Genomic DNA, 25,091 nt, shown 5'->3' with positions numbered 1-25,091 from the left:
GTTACTGTAAAGGCTGTGAGAGGGATTTCAAAACTCCCTCAAACATGCATATAATGGTAAATGGATATTCCATAGCGATATGTTTGACATTCTTAACACCTTTTCGTATTTGATCATTTTAATGACAGAACAGTCACAGTGGGTATGTATAGTAGTAGATACCCATGAAACAGGGGCACAGACAGAAAGTGGCTGACGGTGCTCGAACCCCCATACAAGTTTTAACCCAGGTGAGTCCTACCTTGGCGATCTGAACACACCAGTTGAGCAACAGCTGGGAGCCGATGTTGTCCTTGTGTTCATGGACATAGTCGAGCAGACAGCCGTGAGGCATGAGCTGGGTGACCAGCTGGATGGTGGGGCTCAGGCAGACCCCCAGGAGACGGACCAGGTGGGGGTGCTCCATGCTAGCCATGATCAGAGCCTCCTGGGGAACACACACAGGGACTCAGGCACACAAGGAGACCATATATTCTAATACATTTGAACCATAGGGGGTGCCTATATTTGTCCTGTCTCACATGTGTACAAGTGTGTGTTGTGAAATGGAAGTGTGTTTTTTGCATATCTGTGAGACACCTTCGGAGAGTGGGGTCACGGCCAGGGATCAGCCATTATTGACGGCATCCCTGGAGTAAATAGGGTTAAGTGCCTTGCTCAAGAGCAGATTGACCGATTTTTCATCTTGTCGGGTCGGAGATTCGAACCATAGCATCCTTTCGGTTACTGGCCCAGCACTCTATCCGCTACGCTACCTGCTGCCCACATACACTGCTGTACGTCAGGGGGTAAGGGTTGTCCTATTAGGGCTGTATAAGGACTGAAATGTCCTTTGCGTTCGTTCAAATCATGCATTATTCCATTTGGTTTAACTGATGAGCAGCACATGTACGAGCAAGAAAGATATCAACATTTAATCACCCAATTCACAAGATACATACACACTAGCACTCACAGCCACCAGCAGTACAGCCAACCTCACAACCCCACACACAAAGACAACATAAATTCAACCAGGCTATTGCCACGTTGTATCCCATGACAGTAATGGTGTTATACAGAGAGAGCAGGCAGGAAAGTATAGTATAGTGCATACGGCTCAGAGAGAGAGTTGGGACTGCAGGCCAAATGGCCCCCTTTTCCCTATATGGTGCACTACCTTTGACCAGGGCCCATATGGAAACCCACAGGGCTTTGGTAAAAAAAATAAGTAGTGCACAACAAAGGGCATAGGGTGCAGTTTGAGACACAGATTGGATTTATGATCACTGCTTCACTGCACTTGAATAATCCAGTCCTTAGTTATCAGCTGCAGATCGATTACAATCTTAGGCCCTACATCTCCACGATCTTAAATCAGGGCCATTGTCAGAGGGAGAGAAGGGCAGAGAAGGTGAGAGAAGGGGAGAGAAGGGCCACTCGGTCTGCTTTTAACTGAGCCTGCCTGTATAACAGCTTCCTCCCCTGTAAATCTACATGGTAAAAAGGTTCATCTATCATTTTTGTGTGTGACTGTGTGTACTGGGGGGAGCTATAATTCTACAGCATAGGCTTAGAATAGAAAAACACACTTGACAAAAGCATGCACAAACACAAAATACACACACACATACTTGAACATATTCCCACAAGCATTATATATTGATAGCTCTGAATTTGTTATGTGTATAGTGACAACATGATCTTGTTCACGATGATGCAACGACTGAGAACTGCTAACCTAATGCTACATATTAGCATGCGCAGTAGTGTCCTATTACTGTTTGCATTGATGAGTGTGAGCGTTCCGCTGTGTGGATTCCATTGTTCATCAGTGTGTGTCTACGTGTGTCGTCTACGTGTGTCGTCTACGTGTGTCGTTTACGTGTGTCGTCTACATGGGTCGTCTACGTGTCTTCTATGGTGTTACGTCTACGTGTGTCGTCTACGTGTGTCGTCTACGTGTCTTCTATGGTGTTACGTCTACGTGTGTCATCTACGTGTGTCGTCTACGTGTGTCGTCTACGTGTCTTCTATGGTGTTACGTCTACGTGTGTCATCTACGTGTGTCGTTTACGTGTGTCGTCTACGTGTGTCGTCTACGTGTCTTCTATGGTGTTACGTCTACGTGTGTCGTCTACGTGTGTCGTCTACGTGTGTCGTCTACGTGTCTTCTATGGTGTTACGTCTACGTGTGTCATCTACGTGTGTCGTCTACGTGTGTCGTCTACGTGTCTTCTATGGTGTTACGTCTACGTGTGTCATCTACGTGTGTCGTTTACGTGTGTCGTCTACGTGTGTCGTCTACGTGTGTCGTTTACGTGTGTCGTCTACGTGTGTTGTCTACGTGTGTCGTCTACGTGTGTCGTCTACGTGTGTCATCTACGTGTCTTCTATGGTGTTACGTCTACATGTGTCATCTACGTGTGTCGTCTACGTGTGTCGTCTACGTGTGTCATCTACGTGTCTTCTATGGTGTTACGTCTACGTGTGTCGTCTACGTGTGTCGTCTACGTGTGTCGTCTACGTGTCTTCTATGGTGTTACGTCTACGTGTGTCGTCTACGTGTGTCGTCTACGTGTGTCGTCTACGTGTCTTCTATGGTGTTACGTCTACGTGTGTCGTCTACGTGTGTCGTTTACGTGTGTCGTCTACGTGTGTCGTCTACGTGTCTTCTATGGTGTTACGTCTACGTGTGTCGTCTACGTGTGTCGTCTACGTGTCTTCTATGGTGTTACGTCTACGTGTGTCGTCTACGTGTGTCGTCTACGTGTCTTCTATGGTGTTACGTCTACGTGTGTCATCTACGTGTGTCGTCTACGTGTGTCGTCTACGTGTCTTCTATGGTGTTACGTCTACGTGTGTCGTCTACGTGTGTCGTCTACGTGTGTTGTCTACGTGTGTCGTCTACATGTGTCTTCTACTTGTGTCGTCTACGTGTCTTCTATGGTGTTACGTCTACGTGTGTCGTCTACGTCTGTCGTCTACGTGTGTTGTCTACGTGTGTCGTCTACATGTGTCTTCTACTTGTGTCGTCTACGTGTGTCGTCTACGTGTGTCGTCTACGTGTGTCGTCTACGTGTCTTCTATGGTGTTACGTCTACGTGTGTCGTCTACGTGTGTCGTCTACGTGTCTTCTATAGTGTTACGTTTACGTGTGTCGTCTACGTGTGTCATCTATGTGTGTCTTCTACGTGTGTCTTCTACATGTTTCTTCTACGTGTGTCTTCTACCTGTGTCTTCTACGTGTGTCTTCTACGTGTGTCTTCTACGTGTGTCTTCTACGTGTGTCTTCTGTGTGTGTTCTCCATGTGTGTCGTCGTCTACGTGTCGTCTACGTGTCGTCTACGTGTCGTCTACGTGTCGTCTACGTGTGTCTTCTACGTGTGTCTTCTACATGTGTCTTCTATGTGTCTTCAACGTGTCGACTACGTGTGTCGTCTACCTGTGTCGTCTACGTGTGTCGTCTAATTGTGTGGTCTACTTGTGTCGTCTACGTGTCTTCAACGTGTCGACTACGTGTGTCATCTAATTGTGTCGTCTACGTGTGTCGACTACGTGTGTCGTCTACGTGTGTCGTCTACGTGTCGTCTACGTGTGTCGTCTATGTGTCGTCTACATCTACATGTGTCTTCTAAACAGTTGAACAAACCAAACTAGGTACACCATCTCCATTAACAGAGAGAGGGATATGACATGTCATTGTCTCAGTCTAGACCACTAGGTTTATTATAGCAGAAATAAAGAAGGGTCCAGAGCTGTGCTTAGGCCTTCAAAAGGAATAACTCACTCTGGTGCCCTGCCGGTAACACACGCAGGAGCACACACACACTCACCCACCTGCGTGTGGACACAGACATGCATGCACGCACCACACACACACACACACACACACACGCACACGCACACGCACACACACACACACACACACACGCACACGCACACGCACGCACACACACACACACTCACCCACCTGCGTGTGGACACAGACATGCATGCACGCACACGCACACGCACACACACACACACACACAAACAGTGGTCTAGACTACCATGGTGTTGACAGTCTTCTTAATTAATGAGTATTCATCCTCCTACTATGCTGCTAGCTACAGGAGTAAACAGGGCTGCTGCTCATTGGCCAAACATCGCCACGTGTTTCTTCTACGTGTGTCTTCTACGTGTGTCTTCTACGTGTTTCTTCTACGTGTGTCTTCTATGGTGTTACGTCTACGCGTGTCTTCTACGTGTTTCTTCTACGTGTGTCTTCTACGTGTGTCTTCTACGTGTGTCTTCTACGTTTTTCTTCTACGCGTGTCTTCTACGTGTTTCTTCTACGTGTGTCTTCTACGTGTTTCTTCTACGTGTGTCTTCTACGTGTGTCTTCTACGTTTTTCTTCTACGCGTGTCTTCTACGTGTGTCGTCTACGTGTTTCTTCTACGTGTGTCTTCTACGTGTTTCTTCTACGTGTTTCTTCTACGTGTGTCGACTGCGTGTTTCTTCTACGTGTTTCTTCTACGCGTGTCGTCTACGTGTGTCTTCTACGTGTGTCTTCTACGTGTGTCGACTGCGTGTGTCTTCTACCTGTGTCTTCTACGTGTGTCGTCTATGTGTGTCGTCTACGTGTGTCGACTGCGTGTGTCTTCTACCTGTGTCTTCTACGTGTGTCGTCTATGTGTGTCGTCTACGTGTGTCGTCTACGTGTGTCATCTACGTGTGTCTTCAACGTGTGTCTTCTACCTGTGTCTTCTACGTGTGTCTTCTACGTGTGTCGTCTACGTGTGTCGTCTATGTGTGTCGTCTACGTGTGTCGTCTACGTGTGTCTTCTACGTGTGTCTTCAACGTGTTTCTTCAACGTGTGTCGTCTACGTGTGTCGTCTATGTGTGTCGTCTACGTGTGTCTTCTACGTGTTTCTTCAACGTGTGTCATCTACGTGTGTCGTCTATGTGTGTCTTCTATGGTGTTACGTCTACGTGTGTCGACTACGTGTGTCTTCTACCTGTGTCTTCTACGTGTGTCTTCTACGTGTGTCTTCTACGTGTGTTGTCTACGTGTGTCTTCTGTGTGTGTCCCCATGTGTGTCGTCGTCTACGTGTCGTCTACGTGTCGTCTACGTGCCGTCTACGTGTGTCTTCTACGTGTCTTCAACGTGTCGACTACGTGTGTCGTCTACCTGTGTCGTCTACGTGTGTCGTCTAATTGTGTCGTCTACTTGTGTCGTCTACGTGTCTTCAACGTGTCGACTACGTGTGTCATCTAATTGTGTCGTCTACGTGTGTCGACTACGTGTGTCGTCTACGTGTGTCGTCTACGTGTCGTCTACGTGTGTCGTCTATGTGTCGTCTACATCTACATGTGTCTTCTAAACAGTTGAACAAACCAAACTAGGTACACCATCTCCATTAACAGAGAGAGGGATATGACATGTCATTGTCTCAGTCTAGACCACTAGGTTTATTATAGCAGAAATAAAGAAGGGTCCAGAGCTGTGCTTAGGCCTTCAAAAGGAATAACTCACTCTGGTGCCCTGCCGGTAACACACGCAGGAGCACACACACACTCACCCACCTGCGTGTGGACACAGACATGCATGCACGCGCACGCACCACACACACACACACACACACACACACACACACACACACACACACACACACACACACACACACACACACACACACACAAACAGTGGTCTAGACTACCATGGTGTTGACAGTCTTCTTAATTAATGAGTATTCATCCTCCTGCTATGCTGCTAGCTACAGGAGTAAACAGGGCTGCTGCTCATTGGCCAAACATCGCCAGGGGCCATCTCTACGTCCGTGTGGGTCCGTGTGTGTGTTGTGTGTGTGCATGTGTGTTGTTTGTGCATGTGTTGTGTGTGTCCGTGTGTGTGTGTGTGTGTGTTGTGTGTGTCTGTGTGTGCGTGTGTGTCTCCACGTCCAATCTGAAGACACGTGCCACTGCGTTTTGATTGCTGTTTAAATGAAGAAGCTGTGCTGCCTCCTCTTCCTAAATCCTCCATGGCAGGGAGGGAGGAGAGCTGAGGGAGGAGATCGGAGGGAGGAGAACGGAGGGAGAAGCGCAGAGGGAGGAGGGTGGAGGGAGGAGAGCAGATGGAGGACATAAGAGGGAGGAAAGAGGACAGAGGAGAGAGGACAGAGGAGGGAGAAAAGAGGAGGGAGAAAAGAGGAGGGAGAAAAGAGGAGGGAGGATAGAGGAGGGAGGATAGAGGAGGGAGGATAGAGGAGGGAGGACAGAGGAGAGAGGACAGAGGAGGGAGAATAGAGGAGGGAGGAGAACGGAGGGAGAAGCGCAGAGGGAGGGTGGAGGGAGGAGAGCAGATGGAGGACAGAAGAGGGAGGAAAGAGGAGGGAGGATAGAGGAGGGAGGATAGAGGAGGGAGGATAGAGGAGGGAGGACAGAGGAGGGAGGACAGAGGAGGGAGGACAGAGGAGGGAGGACAGAGGAGGGAGGACAGAGGAGGGAGGATAGAGGAGGGAGGACAGAGGAGGGAGGATATAGGAGGGAGGACAGAGGAGGGAGGACAGAGGAGGGAGGATAGAGGAGGGAGGACAGAGGAGGGAGGAAAGAGGAGGGAGGACAGAGGAGGGAGGACAGAGGAGGGAGGAAAGAGGAGGGAGGACAGAGGAGGGAGGACAGAGGAGGGAGGAAAGAGGAGGGAGGACAGAGGAGGGAGGACAGAGGAGGGAGGATAGAGGAGGGAGGACAGAGGAGGGAGGACAGAGGAGGGAGGACAGAAGAGGGAGGACAGAGGAGGGAGGAAAGAGGAGGGAGGACAGAGGAGGGAGGACAGAGGAGGGAGGAAAGAGGAGGGAGGACAGAGGAGGGAGGAAAGAGGAGGGAGGAAAGAGGAGGGAGGACAGAGGACAGAGGAGGAAGGACAGAGGAGGAAGGAAAGAGTAGGGAGGACAGAGGAGGGAGGACAGAGGAGAGAGGAAAGAGAAGGGAGGATAGAGGAGGAAGGACAGAGGAGGGAGGACAGAGGAGGGTGGACAGAGGGGGGAGGACAGAGGAGAGAGGAAAGAGAAGGGAGGACAGAGGACAGAAGATGGAGGACAGAGAAGGGAGGACAGAGGACAGAAGATGGAGCACAGAGGAGGGAGGAAAGAGGAGGGAGGACAGAGGAGGGAGGACATAGGAGAGAGGAAAGAGGAGGGATGAAAGAGGAGGGAGGCAGCTCCTTCAAGTCTTCTCAGTCTGATACCTGTCTCTCCAGCCGTGTGAGTTTGCGTCCCAAATGGCATCCTATTTCCTTTATAGTGCACTACCTTTTACCAGGGCCCATAGGGCAGGGAACAATTTAGGGAACACAGGAGGCTGGTGGCACCTTAATTGGGGAGGATGGGCTAGTGGTATCGGCTGGAGCTCCATTCCAGCCATTATGATGAGCCATCCTGTCCTCAGCAGCCTCCTGTGATAGTGAATAAGATGCCATTTGGAACACAGGCTGAGTCTCCCCTCCCCTACCTCTCCACATTGACCCCTCCTGTTTAGTCAAAGACATCTGAAGGTCCTCCTCCCCCTTCATCCCTCATGCTGTCCTCCAGTTGACAGGCAGCTATCCCACCAGCCAAGGCAGCAGAGAGCACTGGACCTGGGTTCAACTAATATTTAAAAGAATTTCAAATACTGTGCTTAATTTAGCCTGTCTGATGCCATTGAACCAATATAATAATCCACTCCAGGCAGGGTGAAGCAATTCATTTTTTATTTGAAATAGTATTTGAAACCAGGTCTGCTGAGCCCCATTGATTCCTCTCTTGGAGAGGGGAAGAGAGGAGGGGAGAAAAGAGGATAATGAGAGGAGGAGAGAGATAGGAGGGAGGAAGCGAGGGAAGGGGAAGCTCATTAGCATGGCACTCAGCTGATGATGCACTGCGGGAAATACCCAGCCTGCCTCTGGCTCCTCCTGGGGGCCATCACTAAGATCGCCTTCTAAGACACGTGCTACGTGTCACACCCACCCACACACATCCACCCACACACACACCCACCCAGACACACAACGTACATGCACGCGCGTGTCTACACACATCAAAGCAAGATTGATAAAAGTAGAAATATAACCAGGTTGTAATAGAAAGAGATTAAAACACAGTGGAAATGGGTTGCTAGGAGGGATTTCACTGAGGTTGCATCACACATGTAGTAGATAACATCATTAGATTCTTGACATCCATTTTTCCTTTTGAAATAAAAGAGTGCTGAATGTTTTATGAATGACTGGGGATCGTACCGTCGTCAGCCATAGGCGCTGTGAGCCTGTGGTGTGTGGCGGTGGTGGTGTAGTGTATGGGGTCTCTACGGAGCCAGTAAAATACTCACATCCATGAACTCCACGTTAGCCTTGGGTCCCGTTGCCTCGTTCAGGATCTTGATGGCGACCGGGATCTTCACTGTCTCACCCTCCGGCACCCAGATGCCCTGAGGGGGGAGAGGAGGAGAGAGGGGGAGAGGAGATGAGAGGTAAATTAGAGGGGGAGAGGAGGGTGGAGAGATGGGGAGTAAGTTAGATGGGATGATAGGAGAGGAGAGAGGAGAGGGAGAGGAGAGGTGGAGGGCAGGAGAGGTGAGTTACATGAAGGGAACAAGAAACATTTGTAAAAAAGGGAAGTGGGAATAGGGGAGGTAAGACTACACAGCTGCTGAGTCACAAAGTCAGACACTGGTTTATAGACATACACTAGTTCAGGCCTCTTACACTGTGAGCCACACACTAGTTCAGACCTCTTACACTGTGAGACATACACTAGTTCAGACCTCTTACACTGTGAGACATACACTAGCTCAGACCTCTTACACTGTGAGACACACACTAGTTCAGACCTCTTACACTGTGAGAAATACAGTAGCTCAGACCTCTTACACTGTGAGACATACAGTAGCTCAGACCTCTTACACTGTGATAAATACCATAGTTCAGGGCTATCTCTCTGCTCTTATCCTCTCTCCTGCTTGAGTCACAGCAGACCTGACCTGGATTTGCATGTGATCCTTACTACATGCCTATGGCAACTCTCCTCTGTCTGCTTCCATTCCTCTCTCCCTCCCTCTTTCCTTCCATTCTTATTTCCTCATATCATCTCCCCATCTCCCCAGGCTCCCTATCATTCTCTCTCTCCCAACCTCCACCTTGAAACTCCTCCTTATTTCTAACTTGCAAAAAAGTGGTTGTAGCTGCGGGAGTGCATGTGATAAATTGATACCTTGTAGACGGTGCCGAAGGCCCCCGAGCCCAGTATCTTGACCCTCTTGAGTTCAGTCTCTTTGAGGATGCGGAGCTGGGCCTGGTTAGGGGCTGTACCACTAGGTGTCAGGGGCTCCACCAGCTATAGGGAGAAACAATCAATCAACTCATCAGTCAAATAAACAGTCAATGACTGCAATAAACAGACCCTCACACCGTTACCAGTCAATCAACCAATCAATCTAGCAAGCTATTAAGAAACCAACCAGTCACATCTCCCATGGGTATGGCACTCTTTCATCTTTCGAACAGAAACTTTCAAAGAGACTTACCAGAGAGGCAAAAGTGACAAATACACTGCTCAAAAAAATAAAGGAAACACTAAAATAACACATCCTAGATCTGAATGAATGAAATATTCTTATTAAAAACTTTTGGAGCAAGACATGATGTCCCAGATGTGCTCAATTGGATACAGGTCTGGGGAACGGGCGGGCCAGTCCATAGCATCAATGCCTTCCTCTTGCAGGAACTGCTGACACACTCCAGCCACATGAGGTCTAACATTGTCTTGCATTAGGAGGAACCCAGGATCAACCGCACCAGCATATGGTCTCACAAGGGGTCTCGGTACCTAATGGCAGTCAGGCTTCCTCTGGCGAGCACATGGAGGGCTGTGCGGCCCCCCAAAGAAATGCCCCCCCACACCATGACTGACCCACCGCCAAATCGGTCATGCTGGAGGATGTTGCAGGCAGCAGAACGTTCTCCACAGCGTCTCCAGACTCTATCACGTCTGTCACATGTGCTCAGATGAACCTGCTTTCATCTGTGAAGAGCACAGGGCGCCAGTGCGAATTTGCCAATCTTGGTGTTCTCTGGCAAATGCCAAACGTCCTGCACGGTGTTGGGCTGTAAGCACAACCCCCACCTGTGGACGTCGGACCCTCATACCACCCTCATGGAGTCTGTTTCTGACCGTTTGAGCAGACCCATGCACATTTGTGGCCTGCTGGAGGTCATTTTGCAGGGCTCTGGCAGTGCTCCTCCTTGCACAAAGGCGGAGGTAGCGGTCCTTCTGCTGGGTTGTTGCCCTCCTACGGCCTCCTCCACGTCTCCTGGTGTACTGGCCTTTCTCCTGGTAGCGCCTCCATGCTCTGGACACTATGCTGACAGACACAGCAAACCTTCTGGCCACATCTCACATTGATGTGCCATCCTGGATGAGCTGCATTACCTGAGCCACTTGTGTGGGTTGTAGACTCTGTCTCATACTCCGCCAGTATTCAAAAGTGACCAAAACATCAGCCGGGAAGTATAGGAACTGAGAAGTGGTTTGTGGTCCCCACCTGCAGAACCACTCCTTTATTGGGGGTGTCTTGCTAAATGCCTATAATTTCCACCTGTTGTCTATTCCATTTGCACAACAGCATGTGACATTTATTTTCAATCAGTGTTGCTTCCTAAGTGGACAGTTTGATTTCACAGAAGTGTGATTGACTTGGAGTTACATTGTGTTGTTTAAGTGTTCCCTTTATTTTTTTGAGCAGTGTATAAAACAAGAGGGGAAAGAGAGAGGGAAAGCGATGGAGAACTGGGAGAGATGGAGAGCTGAGAGAGAAGGAGAGAACGAGAGGGTGGATAATAGCAACAGTTGAAGAGGAGTATAGGCTCGCGTAGTTTCATTATCTTTCAAGTGGAGAACAATGAATCCACCGGAAGGGAGAGAGGGATAGGGAGGAAGAGAGGTGGAAAGTGAGAGAAAGATAGAGTGAGGGAGGGGAGAGAGAGATAGAGGGAGAGGGAGAAAGAAATAGAAAGAAAACAGTGGAGAGAGAGAAAGAGAGATCGAGAGAGAGAGGGGGAAGGAGCAGAGAGAGAGAGGGGGAAGGAGCAGAGAGAGAGAGAGGGGGAAGGAGCAGAGAGAGAGAGAAAGAGAGACAGCGAGAGATGGAAGAAAAAGAGAGAGAGAATGTGAGGGAGGGAGAGACAGATAGAGAAAGGGAGAAGAAGTAAATCAGCTCTCCTCTCTGATTCGGCTCTGTCCTCTGGCTCATCACAACACTCTAATTAAAAAAACATAGCTGTTCTTTATTTAAATGGAGTTCTGAATCAGGCTTGCAGGAGAGGACAGAGAAGAGGAAAGAGGGGGAGGGGAAAGAGAGTGAGAAAGAGAAGGGGTAGAGAGGAAAGAAGGATAGGGGGAAGAGGAAGAAGAGGGGGAGAGGGAGGAAAGAGATATAGAATGGACATGGAAGGAGCAAAGAAGATGGGATGGATGTCCTTCCATATATTTTTAGTCCCCCTCTCCCTCCCCCTCTTCTTCCTCTTCCCCCTCTCCTTCTCCTTCCCCCTTTCCGTCTGTTTTTCTCCCACTCTCTTTCCCTCTCTCCTTCCTCTCCCATCTTCCCTGCCCCTTCCTTATCTGTCATTATATCTTTCCTCCCCCTCTTCTTCCTCTTCCCCCTCTCCTTCTCCTTCCCCTTTCCATCTGTTTTCCTCCCCCTCTCTTTCCCCCTCTCCTTCCCTCTCTCCTTCCTCTCCCATCTTCCCTGCCTCTTCCTTATCTGTCATTATCTCTTTCCTCCCCCTCTTCTTCCTCTTCCCCCTCTCCTTCCCTCTTTCTCCCCCCTCTCCCTCTCCTTCCCATTCTCTCTTCTCTGTCCTCTCCTGTAAGGCTGATTCAAAATACCATTTAAATAAAGAACAGCTATTGTTTTTTAATCAGACGGTTGTGATGAGCCAGAGGGCCACACACAGCCAGCAACCTCACCTTCGCCCAAGACTGTAGGGAGCTGTCTGTTAGGGTATTTTCACACTTGGTCGATTTCAGCCAATTGTTTTGAATGTTTTTGTGCAGTGTGAACACTCCAAAGGAATTCAAAACCCTCAAAAGAGCCTCTGAAGCAAACCGAACTGAGACCACTTCTAGAGGTGTTCGGAGTTCGGTTCGCTTGAATTCCACGGCCTGGTTCCCTTTATTTAGGGCAATGTGAACACAAAGCTCCCCAGGCTCGCTTGTCATTATTCCTGCACCACACGCTAGACTACTGCAACACTGTTTCCCCTGCCACAACCCCCCACATTGGGTCCACAAAAGAGAGAAGATGGTGATGTGCAGGTTCTCAGAAATAAACGGGTGCTGTTTTTGCATATTGATCAGCGATTGTCAAGGATGCACAGAAATATGTATGGAGTTCTTAGTTCAAGATTATTTGTTTGCGATATGTGATCTATAGGCTAAGAGAGTTTCATAAATTGTTTACTCGATAGTGGGGTTTGAATAGCGTGAGAAGACAACATATTTGGTGAGAATCACAACATAGGGTACAAAATAAATTTGAGCTCTTAAAGGGGCAGTGCCTACATTTTCAATTACATCATTATTCAATCTGCTGTTATTCTTCTGCTATTTATTATGTTACTCATAATATTTACATGTTAATATTATCTTCTGATTACAATTATTTAAATGCAATCTATTAGCTTCCAAATGTAAGTACGTACAATATCTAGCTGTCCAATAGCACCTTCTGATGGAATGGCTTGTCCTGCACTTTGTAAAAACCCAGAGTGCACTGAGTGAATGTTGGAGAAATATCTTGGTTCCTTTCTAAACATAGCGATGTGAATGCAAAGAGGACTTGGACCACAACATAGGTGAAGTGAGATGTTAAAAGTTCAGAGATGGATTTCAGTCCTCATTCAAAGGGCAGTGTGAATACAAAGAGAACTGAGCTATTTTGCTTCTCTTTTTTTACCCCAGAGTTCACTTGAAGAGGACTGAGATTGGCTCTTTTAAATGGGACTTTATGTGAAAACACCCTTAGATGAGGTGCTGAACGTGTAGTTCCAATGGGCGGGAGGGAGCTGTCCACCAACCCACTCTAATCTGTGGTGCTGAAACCTGAGGAAGAATACTAGGATGTCCATTTATTTAGTCTCTTCGAGCAGTAATTTCTTGTTTGTTATTACTTGTTATTATTTAAAGCTAAAATCCTTAGTTGCTCCATTTCTTGACTTATAGATTAATTATATACACACAATGATTATTGAATAATATCATTTAGAATTGCCTCATGAGCTTAGATCAACGTTCGCATCCCATCATAATCCAAAATATAAGCTTGTTTTACTCCAATGTTTGTAAACAATGTAAATACCTAAAACTATCATTTTGATGTCATGGATGGTCAGCCCTTGCATCCATACCTCTGTTTATGAATGGTTACATTTCTCCAGGGCCATCCCTCAGCTGTCACGAACCTCGCCGAGGATGGTGCCTCTTCCTGTTCGGGCGGTGCTCGGCGGTGTATTTAGGGGCACTAGGCCCGCTGGGTATTTGTGCGGGCTTGTTTTTTGTTACTCTGTGTTTTGATGGTGTGATTTTTTCCTGTATTTATTCTCCGGACTGTTTAGTCCTGTTGTTTTTGACTGGCAACTTATTTTACGCCCTGTGTGTTGGCGTGACTGTTTTTGTTGCGCTGGGGAATAAATGTGAAGAAACGACTGAACCCTGCTCTCTGCGCCTGATTCCAACCACCACACCTAGTAGATCGTAACAGAAGCCCGCACCTTCGAAATGGAGTCAGCAGGAGCAGCGACCACTCCTCTCCCCACTATGGAGGAGCGCGTTCATCACCACACAGCTGTCCTCCATCGGATTGGTACCGCGATGGACCAGATGATGGAGAGGATGGAACGATGGGAGAGGAGTGGTCTCCCGACGTCTACCCCAGCTCCCCCACTGCCGACACCACCTACTCCACCTACGTCGTCCTCTGGGTCCGGCGCACTACGTCTCTCCCCCCCGAGGGAGTACGATGGAGCGGCTGCTGGGTGCCGGGGATTTTTGCTCCAGCTGGAGCTCTACCTGGCTACCGTGCGTCCGGCTCCCTCGGGTGAGGAGAGTGTGAGCCTCCTCGTCTCCTGTTTAACGGGCAGGGCCCTGGATTGGGCTAATGCAGTCTGGAACAGTCCAGACTCGGCTCGGGACAACTACCTGGAGTTCACCCGCCGTTTCCGAGCAGTGTTCGATCATCCACCAGAGGGTAAAGCGGCGGGTGAGCGACTGTTCCACCTCAGACAGGAGACGAGGAGCGCGCAGGACTTCGCGTTGGAGTTTAGGACCCTAGCTGCTGGTGCTGGGTGGAATGACAGGGCCCTGATGGACCATTACCGGTGTAGTCTCCGGGAGGACGTCCGCCGGGAGCTGGCTTGCAGGGACACAACTCTCTCCCTGGATGAACTAATAGACATGTCTATTCGATTGGACAACCTGCTAGCTGCCCGCGGGCGTTCAGAAGGGGTCCTGTTAATTCCACCTTCCAGCTCTCCCACTCCCACTCCGATGGAGTTGGGAGGAGCTGCATCTAGGGGGATCAGAGGGGGCTCCTCCTGCTCCTATTGTGGACGGAGAGGACACACTTCGGACCGGTGTTGGAGGAGTCCTTCTGGGAGTCGAGATGGTCGGCAGAACGCTCCTCGGCCACCCCAGGTGAGTAAGCACCAAACTCACCCAGAGCTCCCTGTTGGTCACATGTTTTTGTTAATTTTTTTCCCTGCTTTTTTCCCCTCTCTTCAGCATAAGGCGCTAGTCGATTCAGGCGCAGCTGTGAGTTTTATGGATCGTGGACTCGCCCGTAAATTGGGTATTCCGTTAGTGCAGATAGACCCACCTGTCCCCGTGCACTCCTTAGATAGCCGACCGCTAGGGTCAGGGCTGGTCAGGGAGGCCACGATTCCGCTGGACATGGTAACGCAGGGGAATCATAGGGAGAGGATCAGTTTCTACCTTATTGATTCACCTGGGTTTCCGGTGGTGTTGGGGGTTCCCTGGCTGGCCATTCACAATCCCCTTATTTCCTGGAAACAGGGGGCTCTTAAGGGGTGGTCAGACGAGTGTTCAGAGAGGTGTATAGGAGTTTCCATCGGTGCCACGACGGTGGAGAGTCCAGACCAGGTTTCCACCGTGCGCATTCCCCCAGAATATGCCGATTTGGCTATCGCTTTTAGTAAGAAGAAGGCGACCAAATTACCACCCCATCGACGGTGGGATTGCGTGATAAACCTCCTGGAGAACGCTGCACTTCCCCGGAGTCATGTGTACCCACTGTCACAGGAGGAGACGCTGGCTATGGAAACATATGTCACGGAAGCTCTGAGACAGGGGTACATTCGGCCCTCCATGTCACCTGTCTCCTCGAGTTTTTTTTTTGTGAGGAAAAAGGAGGGAGGTCTGCGTCCGTGCATTGATTATCGAGGTCTCAATTCGATCACAGTGGGTTTTAGTTATCCGCTACCTCTCATCGCTACGGCGGTGGAATCATTCCACGGAGCGCGTTTCTTCACAAAACTGGACCTCAGGAGCGCGTATAATCTGGTGCGTATTCGGGGAGGAGACGAGTGGAAAACAGCGTTTAGTACCACATCAGGCCACTATGAGTACCTCGTCATGCCGTATGGGTTGAAAAATGCTCCAGCCGTCTTTCAATCCTTTGTAGATGAGATTCTCAGGGACTTGCACGGGCAGGGTGTGGTAGTCTATATTGATGACATCTTGATTTATTCTGCCACACGCGCCGCGCATGTTTCCCTGGTGCGCAAGGTGCTTGGGCGACTGCTGGAGCATGACCTATACGTCAAGGCTGAGAAATGTGTGTTCTCCAAACCAGCCGTTTCCTTCTTGGGTTATCGCATTTCCAGCTCGGGGATGATGATGGAGTGTGACCGCGTTAACGCCGTGCGTAATTGGCCGACTCCGACCACGGTAAAGGAGGTGCAGCGGTTTTTAGGGTTTGCCAATTACTACCGGAGGTTTATCCGGGGTTTTGGCCAAGTAGCGGCGCCCATTACCTCACTGCTGAAGGGGGGGCCAGTGCGTTTGCGGTGGTCAGCAGAGGCTGATGGAGCCTTCAACCAGTTGAAGGCACTGTTCACTGGGGCTCCCGTGTTGGCGCATCCGGACCCTTCGTTAGCATTCATAGTGGAGGTGGATGCGTCCGAGGCTGGGGTTGGAGCCGTGCTGTCTCAGCGCTCGGGCACGCCACCGAAGCTCCGTCCCTGCGCTTTCTTTTCTAAGAAGCTGGGTCCGGCAGAGCGGAACTATGATGTGGGGGACCGGGAGTTACTAGCTATGGTAAAGGCCCTGAAGGTGTGGAGACACTGGCTAGAGGGGGCTAAACACCCTTTTCTCATCTGGACTGATCACCGTAATCTGGAGTATATTCGAGCAGCGAGGAGACTGAATCCGCGTCAGGCTAGGTGGGCCATGTTCTTTACACGTTTTAGATTTACGATCTCTTACAGACCAGGTTCCCTCAACACTAAGGCCGACGCGCTGTCCCGTCTCTATGACACCGAGGACCGGTCTATCGAACCCACTCCCATCCTCCCAGCTTCTCGGCTGGTGGCCCCAGTGGTATGGGAGGTGGACGCGGACATCGAGCGGGCGTTGAGGGTTGAACCTGCGCCTGCACAGTGTCCGACTGGTAGAAGTTACGTACCGCTTGGTGTCCGTGATAAGTTGATTCGGTGGGCTCACACACTACCGTCTGCGGGTCATCCGGGGATCGATAGGACAGTGCGGGGTCTTAGAGGGAAATACTGGTGGCCCACCTTAGCTAGGGATGTGAGGCTCTATGTATCTTCCTGTTCGGTATGCGCCCAGAGTAAGGCTCCTAGGCACCTTCCTAGAGGGAAGTTACAGCCCCTCCCGGTTCCACAACGGCCATGGTCCCATCTCTCGGTAGATTTCCTTACTGATCTTCCCCCATCTCAGGGGAACACTACCGTTTTGGTCGTTGTGGATCGGTTCTCTAAGTCCTGCCGTCTCCTCCCATTGCCTGGTCTCCCTACGGCCCTACAGACTGCAGAGGCTCTTTTTACCCACGTCTTCCGGCACTATGGGGTTCCAGAGGATATCGTCTCCGATCGGGGTCCCCAGTTCACATCTCGGGTTTGGAAGGCGTTTATGGAGCGTCTGGGGATCTCGGTCAGCCTTACCTCTGGTTATCACCCCGAAAGTAATGGGCAGGTGGAGAGAGTAAACCAGGAAGTGGGCAGGTTTCTGAGGTCGTATTGCCAGGACCGGCCAGGAGAATGGGCGAGGTACGTCCCGTGGGCAGAGTTAGCCCAGAATTCTCTTCGGCATTCGTCCACGAATATGTCGCCATTCGAATGTGTACTGGGCTACCAGCCGGTCCTGGCTCCATGGCATCAGAGTCAGACCGAGGCTCCTGCGGTGGAGGAGTGGGTACAGCGCTCTAGAGAGACCTGGCGGGCAGTCCAGGATTCTCTCAGGCAGGCCAGTGAACGGCAGAAGAGAGACGCTGACCGCCACCGCAGTGAGGCCCCGGTGTTCGCACCAGGGGACAGGGTCTGGCTCTCGACCCGAAACCTGCCCCTCCGCCTGCCCTGCCGGAAGCTGGGGCCGCAGTGTGTGGGGCCATTTAAAGTCCTGAGGAGGATAAACGAGGTGTGTTATAGATTGCAACTTCCCTCTTATTATCGTATTAACCCCTCGTTTCATGTGTCTCTCCTCAGGCCGGTGGTAGCTGGTCCCCTACAAGACGGTGAGGTACCGGAGGTCCCTCCACCCCCTCTGGACATCGAGGGGTCCCCGGCGTACACAGTACGAGCTATTCTGGACTCGAGACGCCGGGTGAGGGGCCTGCAGTACCTCGTGGACTGGGAGGGGTACGGTCCGGAGGAGAGGTGCTGGGTGCCGGGGAGGGACATTTTAGATCCTTCCCTCTTGAGGGATTTCCATCGCCTCCACCCGGATCGCCCTGCGCCTCGTCCTCCGGGTCGTCCTCGAGGCCGGGGTCGGCGCGCTGCAGGGGCCGCGCGTCAGGGGGGGGGGGTACTGTCACGAACCTCGCCGAGGATGGTGCCTCTTCCTGTTCGGGCGGTGCTCGGCGGTCGTCGTCGCCGGCCTATTAGCTGCCATCGATTCCCTTTCCGTTTGTTTTGGGTTATTGGTTAATTGGGTACACCTGTTTTGTATTAGGATTTGTTTGTAGGGTATTTAGGGGCACTAGGCCCGCTGGGTATTTGTGCGGGCTTGTTTTTTGTTACTCTGTGTTTTGATGGTGTGATTTTTTTCCTGTATTTATTCTCCGGACTGTTTAGTCCTGTTGTTTTTGACTGGCAACTTATTTTACGCCCTGTGTGTTGGCGTGACTGTTTTTGTTGCGCTGGGGAATAAATGTGAAGAAACGACTGAACCCTGCTCTCTGCGCCTGATTCCAACCACCACACCTAGTAGATCGTAACATCAGCTTTTTAACTAAACATAGGCTGAGTTTACACTTTGTTATTGTTTCAATTGACTGACTTGCCACTGAGTTTTGCATTGAGCCAATTTGTATTGAATACAAATGGTGAGTTCCATAATAATAAAGCAGTGAACAGTACTGTATGTGTGTGCAGCTAATCAAGACAGCACAGTGGAGCGGAATGGATGGAGAGAGTGTGAGAGAGCAGTGATGTAAGGTATTACGGAAAAAGGCACAATCTTGTCATTACTGAAATAACTAGTAAAAAGCCCAGTGCACCATCACTTCATGGCACTGTAAGTGTAGGGTAGAAGGACATGGCAGGAGACCAGCACATTCAGGCTCTTACACCGCTCTATGTGATACTGAGAGCTTTAATGGAACCTGTCCCTGATGTCTGTTAACACAGATCACCCACTCCTGTCTGTCTGTCTGTCTGTCTGTCTGTCTGTCTGTCTGTCTGTCTGTCTGTCTGTCTGTCTGTCTGTCTGTCTGTTTGTTTACAGTGAGCTAGCGCTAGCCCAGGACAGTTTTCAGGCCTCCCTCTCACAGTAGGTATTAGCCACAGTACTGTTCGTGACTCAAATATGAAGTCATGGCTATCAGTTTACTGAAACTTAATAATAGGTTCTCTATACATGTTATTCATGTTATTTAACTCTTATAACTAATCTATTTCACATGCAGTGGTGATGAATACTTGTATATGCAGCTATGCAGACTGGATTCATTCCACAAATTCAACTCTAATTACATTCTCTCTCTCTGTAAATTTTATTTAATTCAATTCAAATTTCAGGTCAATCTTTGAATTCAAAGATAATTAAATTAATCTCAATTCCAATGGTGGGTAAATTCCAAGAATTAAATTGCCAATTCAATATTAATAACTTGAAGATTGTTGAAATTTGAATTGAATTCAACATAATTTATCCAATTCAAGAATTGAATTGAAATGTCTAATTACATGGAATTGAACCTAACTCTGCTTGGGAGTGGATCATATCCTAGCCCTTTACAACCAGATATGGTACCTTGTCAAAAGTAGCGAGCTACATAGGGATTAGGGGGCCATTTGGGACCAAGCCATCCTTTACCTATTCTATCCATTCATTGTGTTCAGTCGAGGAGGTAGAGAGTCCCAAATTCAGACAAAATGCTTCCTGGTTTGGTCAAGTCGAGCTCTACAGCATGGCAGACTGGGTAATTCATTGAGATTGATGTCTGTACGGAGGATGAAATTGAGGTCTCCAATCTGCTCCCCACTCTGTGGAGGGAGGAGATTGTGTGTGGATGGAGGAGTGTGTGTGTTTGTCAAACCAAATCAAATCAAATTGTAATAGCGTCTACACATATTTTGCAGATCTTATCACAGGTGCACAGAAATGCTTATGTTTGTAGCTCCAACAGTGCAGTAATACCTAAAAACAATACAAACAAATTAAATTAAATTAAATAAAGAAATTAAGAAATATCAGAATGAGCAACATCAGAATCCAGAATATAAATATATACTGGAAATAATGGTGTGAAATAGACAGTATATGAATAGAAAAGGTTTGTACAGCAGTAGTTATATAGGATCATCCTTGACTAGGATACAGTATATACAGTACATATGAAGTGTGTAAAATAGTGTATAAACATTTTCAAAGTGACCAGTGTTTAATGACTATGTACATTCTAGATGGTAGCGGAGTGAACTGACCGCACCACCCGCTGGAGGAGAGCCTTACAGCTGCGGACAGTGTAATTGCCGTGCCAGGTGGTGATACACCCTTACAGGATGCTCTCAATGGTGCATCTGTAGAGGTTTGTCAGGGTCTTAGGAGCCAAGACGAATTCCTTCAGCCTCCTGAGGCTCAAGAACTAGAGCGGTTTGCTGCTGAACAGGGGGCCAAATTGCCAGTGGAAAGGTGCAGCAAGCTCATTGATTGCTACAAGAAGCATTTGTTGGCAGTTATCTTTGCCAAAGGCTGTGCAATGAAGTTCTAGTTCTGAGGTAGCAATAATTTTGTCCATGTCATTTGTCTGTATTTTCTAAATTAAAATGGTAAACTTAAGTTTCCAAAAATTAAATTTGCTCTGCAATGATGAAAATCCAATAATACGATGTTGAGACCAATTAATTTCTTAAATTTCAAGAAATAGAGAATTAGTCAAGAAAAGTGGAAGGGTGACAATTTACAACTGTACATGTAAACAGTTGTAATAGTGACCAGTAGCAGGATAAATAGATAAATACTAATGGTAATGGCAATCAATAATCAATGAACAGCAGCATAATGGTGCTCATTATCATTATTTTGGCAGCAGCGTAGAAGTGAGGGTGTGTGTGTGTAAGTGTGTGGCGTAAGTAACGAATGTGTATGTGAGGGTGGATGTAAGTGTGTATGCGAGTATGTGTGTGTGAGTAAGAGTGACAGTGAAGGTATGTGTGTCTGAGTGGGTAGAGACCTCTGGATGGGCATAGAGTCAGTGTGGATAGTCTGTGGAAGAGGGACAGCAGCGTTTAACAGTGTTACGGCCAGGGGATAGAAGTTGTTCAGGAGTCTGTTGGTCTGAGCCTTGATGCACCGGTATCGCCTGCCAGACGGGAGTGTGGACAACAGTCCATGTCGCGAGTGTCTGGAGTCTTTGGCAATATTTCTTGCAAACCATTTCTGTATAGACCTCGCTTTAATGCACGAAGGCATTGTGCTTCCAGAGGCCGTTTGGAACTCGGTAGTGAGTGTTGCAACCGAGGACATACAATATTTATGAGCTACACGCTTCAGCATTAGCAGTCCCGTTTTGTGAGCTTGTGTAGCTTACCACTTTGCGGCTTGGCCGTTGTTGCTCCTAGACGTTTGCACTTCACAATAACAGCACTTACAGTTGACCGTGGCAACTCTAGCAGGGCAGAAATTTTACGAGAGATTGCATGAATGTGTGCATGTTGTGTACGTCCTGGATGGCTGAGAGCTTCCCCTAGTGATGCGCTGGGCCGGCCACACCATCCTCTGTATGGACTTCCGGTAGCGGGCAGTGCGGTTGCCATACCAGATGGTGATACAACCAGTCAGGATGGTGCAGCTGTAAAAATTCCTGAGGATCTGAGGGGCCACGCCTAATTATTTCAGCCTCCTGAGGGAGAATAGGTGCGCCGTGACTTCTTCACAACTATCCTGGGTCAACTCCTTGGTCTTGTTGATGTTGATGGAGAGGTTGTTGTCCTGACACCACACTGCTAGGTCTCTGACTTCCTCCCCTTAGGCTTTCTCATCGCTGTTGGTGATCAGGCCTACCACCTTGGTGTCGTCAGCAATCTTGATGATGGAGTTGGAGTCGTGCGTGGCCACACAGTGGTGGGTGAACAGGGAATACAGAGGGGGGCTAAGCATACACCACTGGGGGGCCCCCGTGTTGAGGTGATCCTCATGTCGGAGGTCCTTGTGTCGGAGGTCTCGTTACATACTCTCACCACCTAGGGTTGGCCCGGCATGAAGTCCAGGATCCAGTTGCAGAGGGAAGTGTTCAGTGCCAGGGTCCCGACCTTGGTGATGAGAGGGAACTATGTTGTTGAACGGCATTCTCACATAGGTATGTCTCTTGTCCAGGTGAGAGAGGGCAGTGTGGAGTGCAATTGAGATTGCATCATCTGTAGATATGTTGGGGCAGTATAGAAATTGGAGTGGGTCTAGGGTGTCTGGGATGATGGAATTGATGTGTGCCATGACCAGCCTTTCAAAGCACTTCATGGTTACAGATATGAGTGGTACAGTGACGGTAGTGCTGTAGTCATTATGGCAGGTAGCTTCAGAGTTCTTGGGAACAGGAATGATGCGGGTCAGCTTGAGACGTGGGGATTACAGACTGGTACAAGGAGAGGTTGAAAATGACAGTGAAGATGCCTGCCAGCTGGGCTGTGCACGCTCTGAGAACGTACCCTGGAATACCGTCCTGCCCCGGGGCCTTGCGAGTGTTGACTAGATTAAAAGCCTTATTCACATCAGCCTCAGAGAACGGGATCACCTATTCCTCTGGGATGGCTGGGGCCCTCATGCACTTGTCGAAGTGTTGAGTTCGTCTAGTAGAGAGGCATCTTTTGTAATCCTTAATGGACTGTAGCTCCTGCCACACGGGTCGAACATCGGAGCCGGTGTAATAGGATTCCACCTTGTTCCTATATTGTCCTTTTGCCTGTTTGATGGCTCTTCGGAGGTCATAGTGGGACTTCTTGTGCGCGTTTGTGTCCTCTGCCATAGCCTCAGGGTCTGCTGCGATAGTCCTGTTTGTGGTAGCTCTGTCCTTTAGCTTAGGGCATTCCTCAATGTTAATCCAGAGTTTTTGATTGGGGAAGCAGCATACCTTCACAGTTGGAACAACGTCAACGATGCATTTTCTGATGAAGCCGGTGACGGAGGTGGTTAGTTCTTCGATGCTATTGGCAGAGTCCTGGAACATATTCCAGTCAGTGCTAGCAAAGCCGTCCTGCAGCATAGCCTCTGCTTCGGTGCACCATTTCATTATGGAGCGCGTCACATGTACTTCCTGTTTGAGCTTCTGTTTGTAAACAGGAAGCAGGAGTATAGTAATGGTTATACAGTATAGGTAGTTTTGTTCACATTTATGGACTAGGTACAATACAGTGGAACACTGCCTATAGAAGTAGAGCAACAAGATGCTCGTTAATTTAACACGGTGTGATGTGGTATTGTATTTGTGTTGCTTTGAAGCCTTGGTCAGAGTGAGTTCCATGTGAGTGGGTCCAGGGTTGATGGTATTTTTGTGTAGAACATCCGTTTCAAAGAAGTTCTCATGTTCTATACCGTAACAAAGGAAAGGAGGGAGAGAGAAGGGAGAGGAGGGAGAGAGGCCACAGAGGAGAGGAGAGAAAGAGGGAGAATAGGAGGAAGAGAGGAGGGAGAGAGGAAGGAAGAAGAGGAGGGAAAAGAAGGGAGAAAGGAAGGAAGGAGAAAGGAGGGAGAAAGGCCTCAGAGGAAAAAGTGATTTGTTTGAGCTGGAGATGATGCTCTCTACCTCCTCTCTGTCGGTCTATTCCCTAAGCTCTCTCTGTGTTCTCATAGCCCCAGGCCCCAGCCACCAGTGGCCCTACACACATCACAGAACACATCATAGACTACATCACATACCATTAAGCACAAGGCTGTTATTACAGCTCTTCATAGAGCAGTAAGTTACGTCTTTTTCACTAAGGCTACTAGGATGTAGGATCCAATTCACACTTCTTTAATTATTACTTCAATCAATCATTCAATATCTTTATTGTCCCAATTGGGAAATTTGTTCCGTAGTCGGAGTTCAACAATAAAAACTAAATTAAAAACAGTGACAACCATACAACAGATATACACATAAGATAAATAATGAGATCGGTAAGATGAGATCCATTGTGGAAATGTTTGACCAATAATGAACTCTATAACTGAAGCGTCAAACCAATCAGTCTGTGTCTTATTGAGAGTCTCTAAATTCGGTCTGTGTCTCAAGGCACCCTATTCCCAATATTTTGATGAGACCAATGGAAGCTTTTTCTATGAGCCACATCTCAGGAGGCCCTTACCCTTGTCTCGTGTGTGTGTGTGTGTGTGTGTGTGTGTGTGTTCACACGCCATACCTCTGTCTCGAGGAAGCGTCGCAGGGCTCTCTTCTTCTTGATGCTCTTCCTGCGGACAGACACGGCTACACTCAGAGCCACAATGACCACGACGAAGAGGCCCCCTATCACCCCGGCAGCAATCAAGGGAGTCCTGAGGGAGAGGAGGGAGAGAGATGTGAGATAGGGCCACAGTACTGGATACTAGTTACCAAACCTTCTTATTTGTTTTCTTTCTAATCATTTAGCTGCGCTTGATTGAGCTACTATTGTCTGGTAAAGTGGAACCGATAGAATAGTTTATCCATCTGGCAGTCCAAGCAGGCTTAATCAAATGCTCAAAATATTTGATAGAAAACAAATACTATTTAAACCCAGGTCTGATAAGCACTTACTCCAGAGGTCACAACAGACTTGGCTAACCAGAATTAGGACAATTCTTACTTAGCTTACAACCTTTGACAAAATACATGATCTAACATCTACAAGTGTCCTGTTACAAAATTAGGCAGTAAGTTCAAAGAAGAAGGGAAGGAAATGAAAGTCAGGAGAAGACAACATGTTCTGCTGCTTGTCAGGCTTGTCCATGATCTCTCTAACTCTCTACACCCCTGTCTGTCTTTCTGTCTGCATTGAGTTATGTCCCTATGGCTGTGTAAAAAAAAATGGTGCACTTAATAGGGAAAAGGGTGGCATTTGGGACGTATCCACAGAATATTGTGGATGAGAAGTGAGATGAAATGGTGTATCTGAGTGAATATGCCTATCCTCTATCTTAATAAAAGGGCTAATTTGGCCGCGAGCACACGGAAGAACAGAAATGTGCAAAAGAGATGAAAGTGGCGGTGCTTCGGCACACTCCAGTCGTGCTTTAAATCAGCAGGAACGCTATGAGCAGGTCTGGTAGATCACAGAGAAGAGCAGGTCCCATTAAACGTTATCACCCTCAGCTCACTTCATTTGGAATCGCATGAAACAACTCCTAATCTTTCACTCATCGTGTGCTTCCCAAATGGCCCCC

The 25,091-nt window shown here is 48.7% G+C and overlaps 1 protein-coding gene across 2 annotated transcripts in view; it reads right to left on the bottom strand.

Annotated features, from left to right (window-relative positions):
* Nucleotides 1-25,091, bottom strand: part of erbb4b (erb-b2 receptor tyrosine kinase 4b) — a 464,723-nt gene that overhangs the window by 44,732 nt on the left and 394,900 nt on the right. Inside the window, exons 17-20 of one of the 2 annotated variants that reach the window (XM_090230064.1) lie at nucleotides 24,092-24,224; nucleotides 9,213-9,335; nucleotides 8,332-8,430; nucleotides 242-427 (exon numbers count right to left, since the gene is read on the bottom strand). In XM_090230064.1, coding sequence (XP_090086190.1) covers nucleotides 242-427; nucleotides 8,332-8,430; nucleotides 9,213-9,335; nucleotides 24,092-24,224 — 541 coding nt within the window. The remainder of the gene's footprint in view (nucleotides 1-241; nucleotides 428-8,331; nucleotides 8,431-9,212; nucleotides 9,336-24,091; nucleotides 24,225-25,091) is intronic. The other variant, XM_036974796.2, reaches the window with a different exon arrangement.

This window comes from Oncorhynchus mykiss, chromosome 3, assembly GCF_057628025.1.
Source record: "Oncorhynchus mykiss isolate SJ-2025 chromosome 3, ASM5762802v1, whole genome shotgun sequence".
Classification (NCBI taxonomy): Eukaryota; Metazoa; Chordata; class Actinopteri; order Salmoniformes; family Salmonidae; genus Oncorhynchus; species Oncorhynchus mykiss.
The sequence above is the reverse complement of the archived record's forward strand: the minus strand, read 5'-3'. Positions and strand labels throughout refer to the sequence as shown.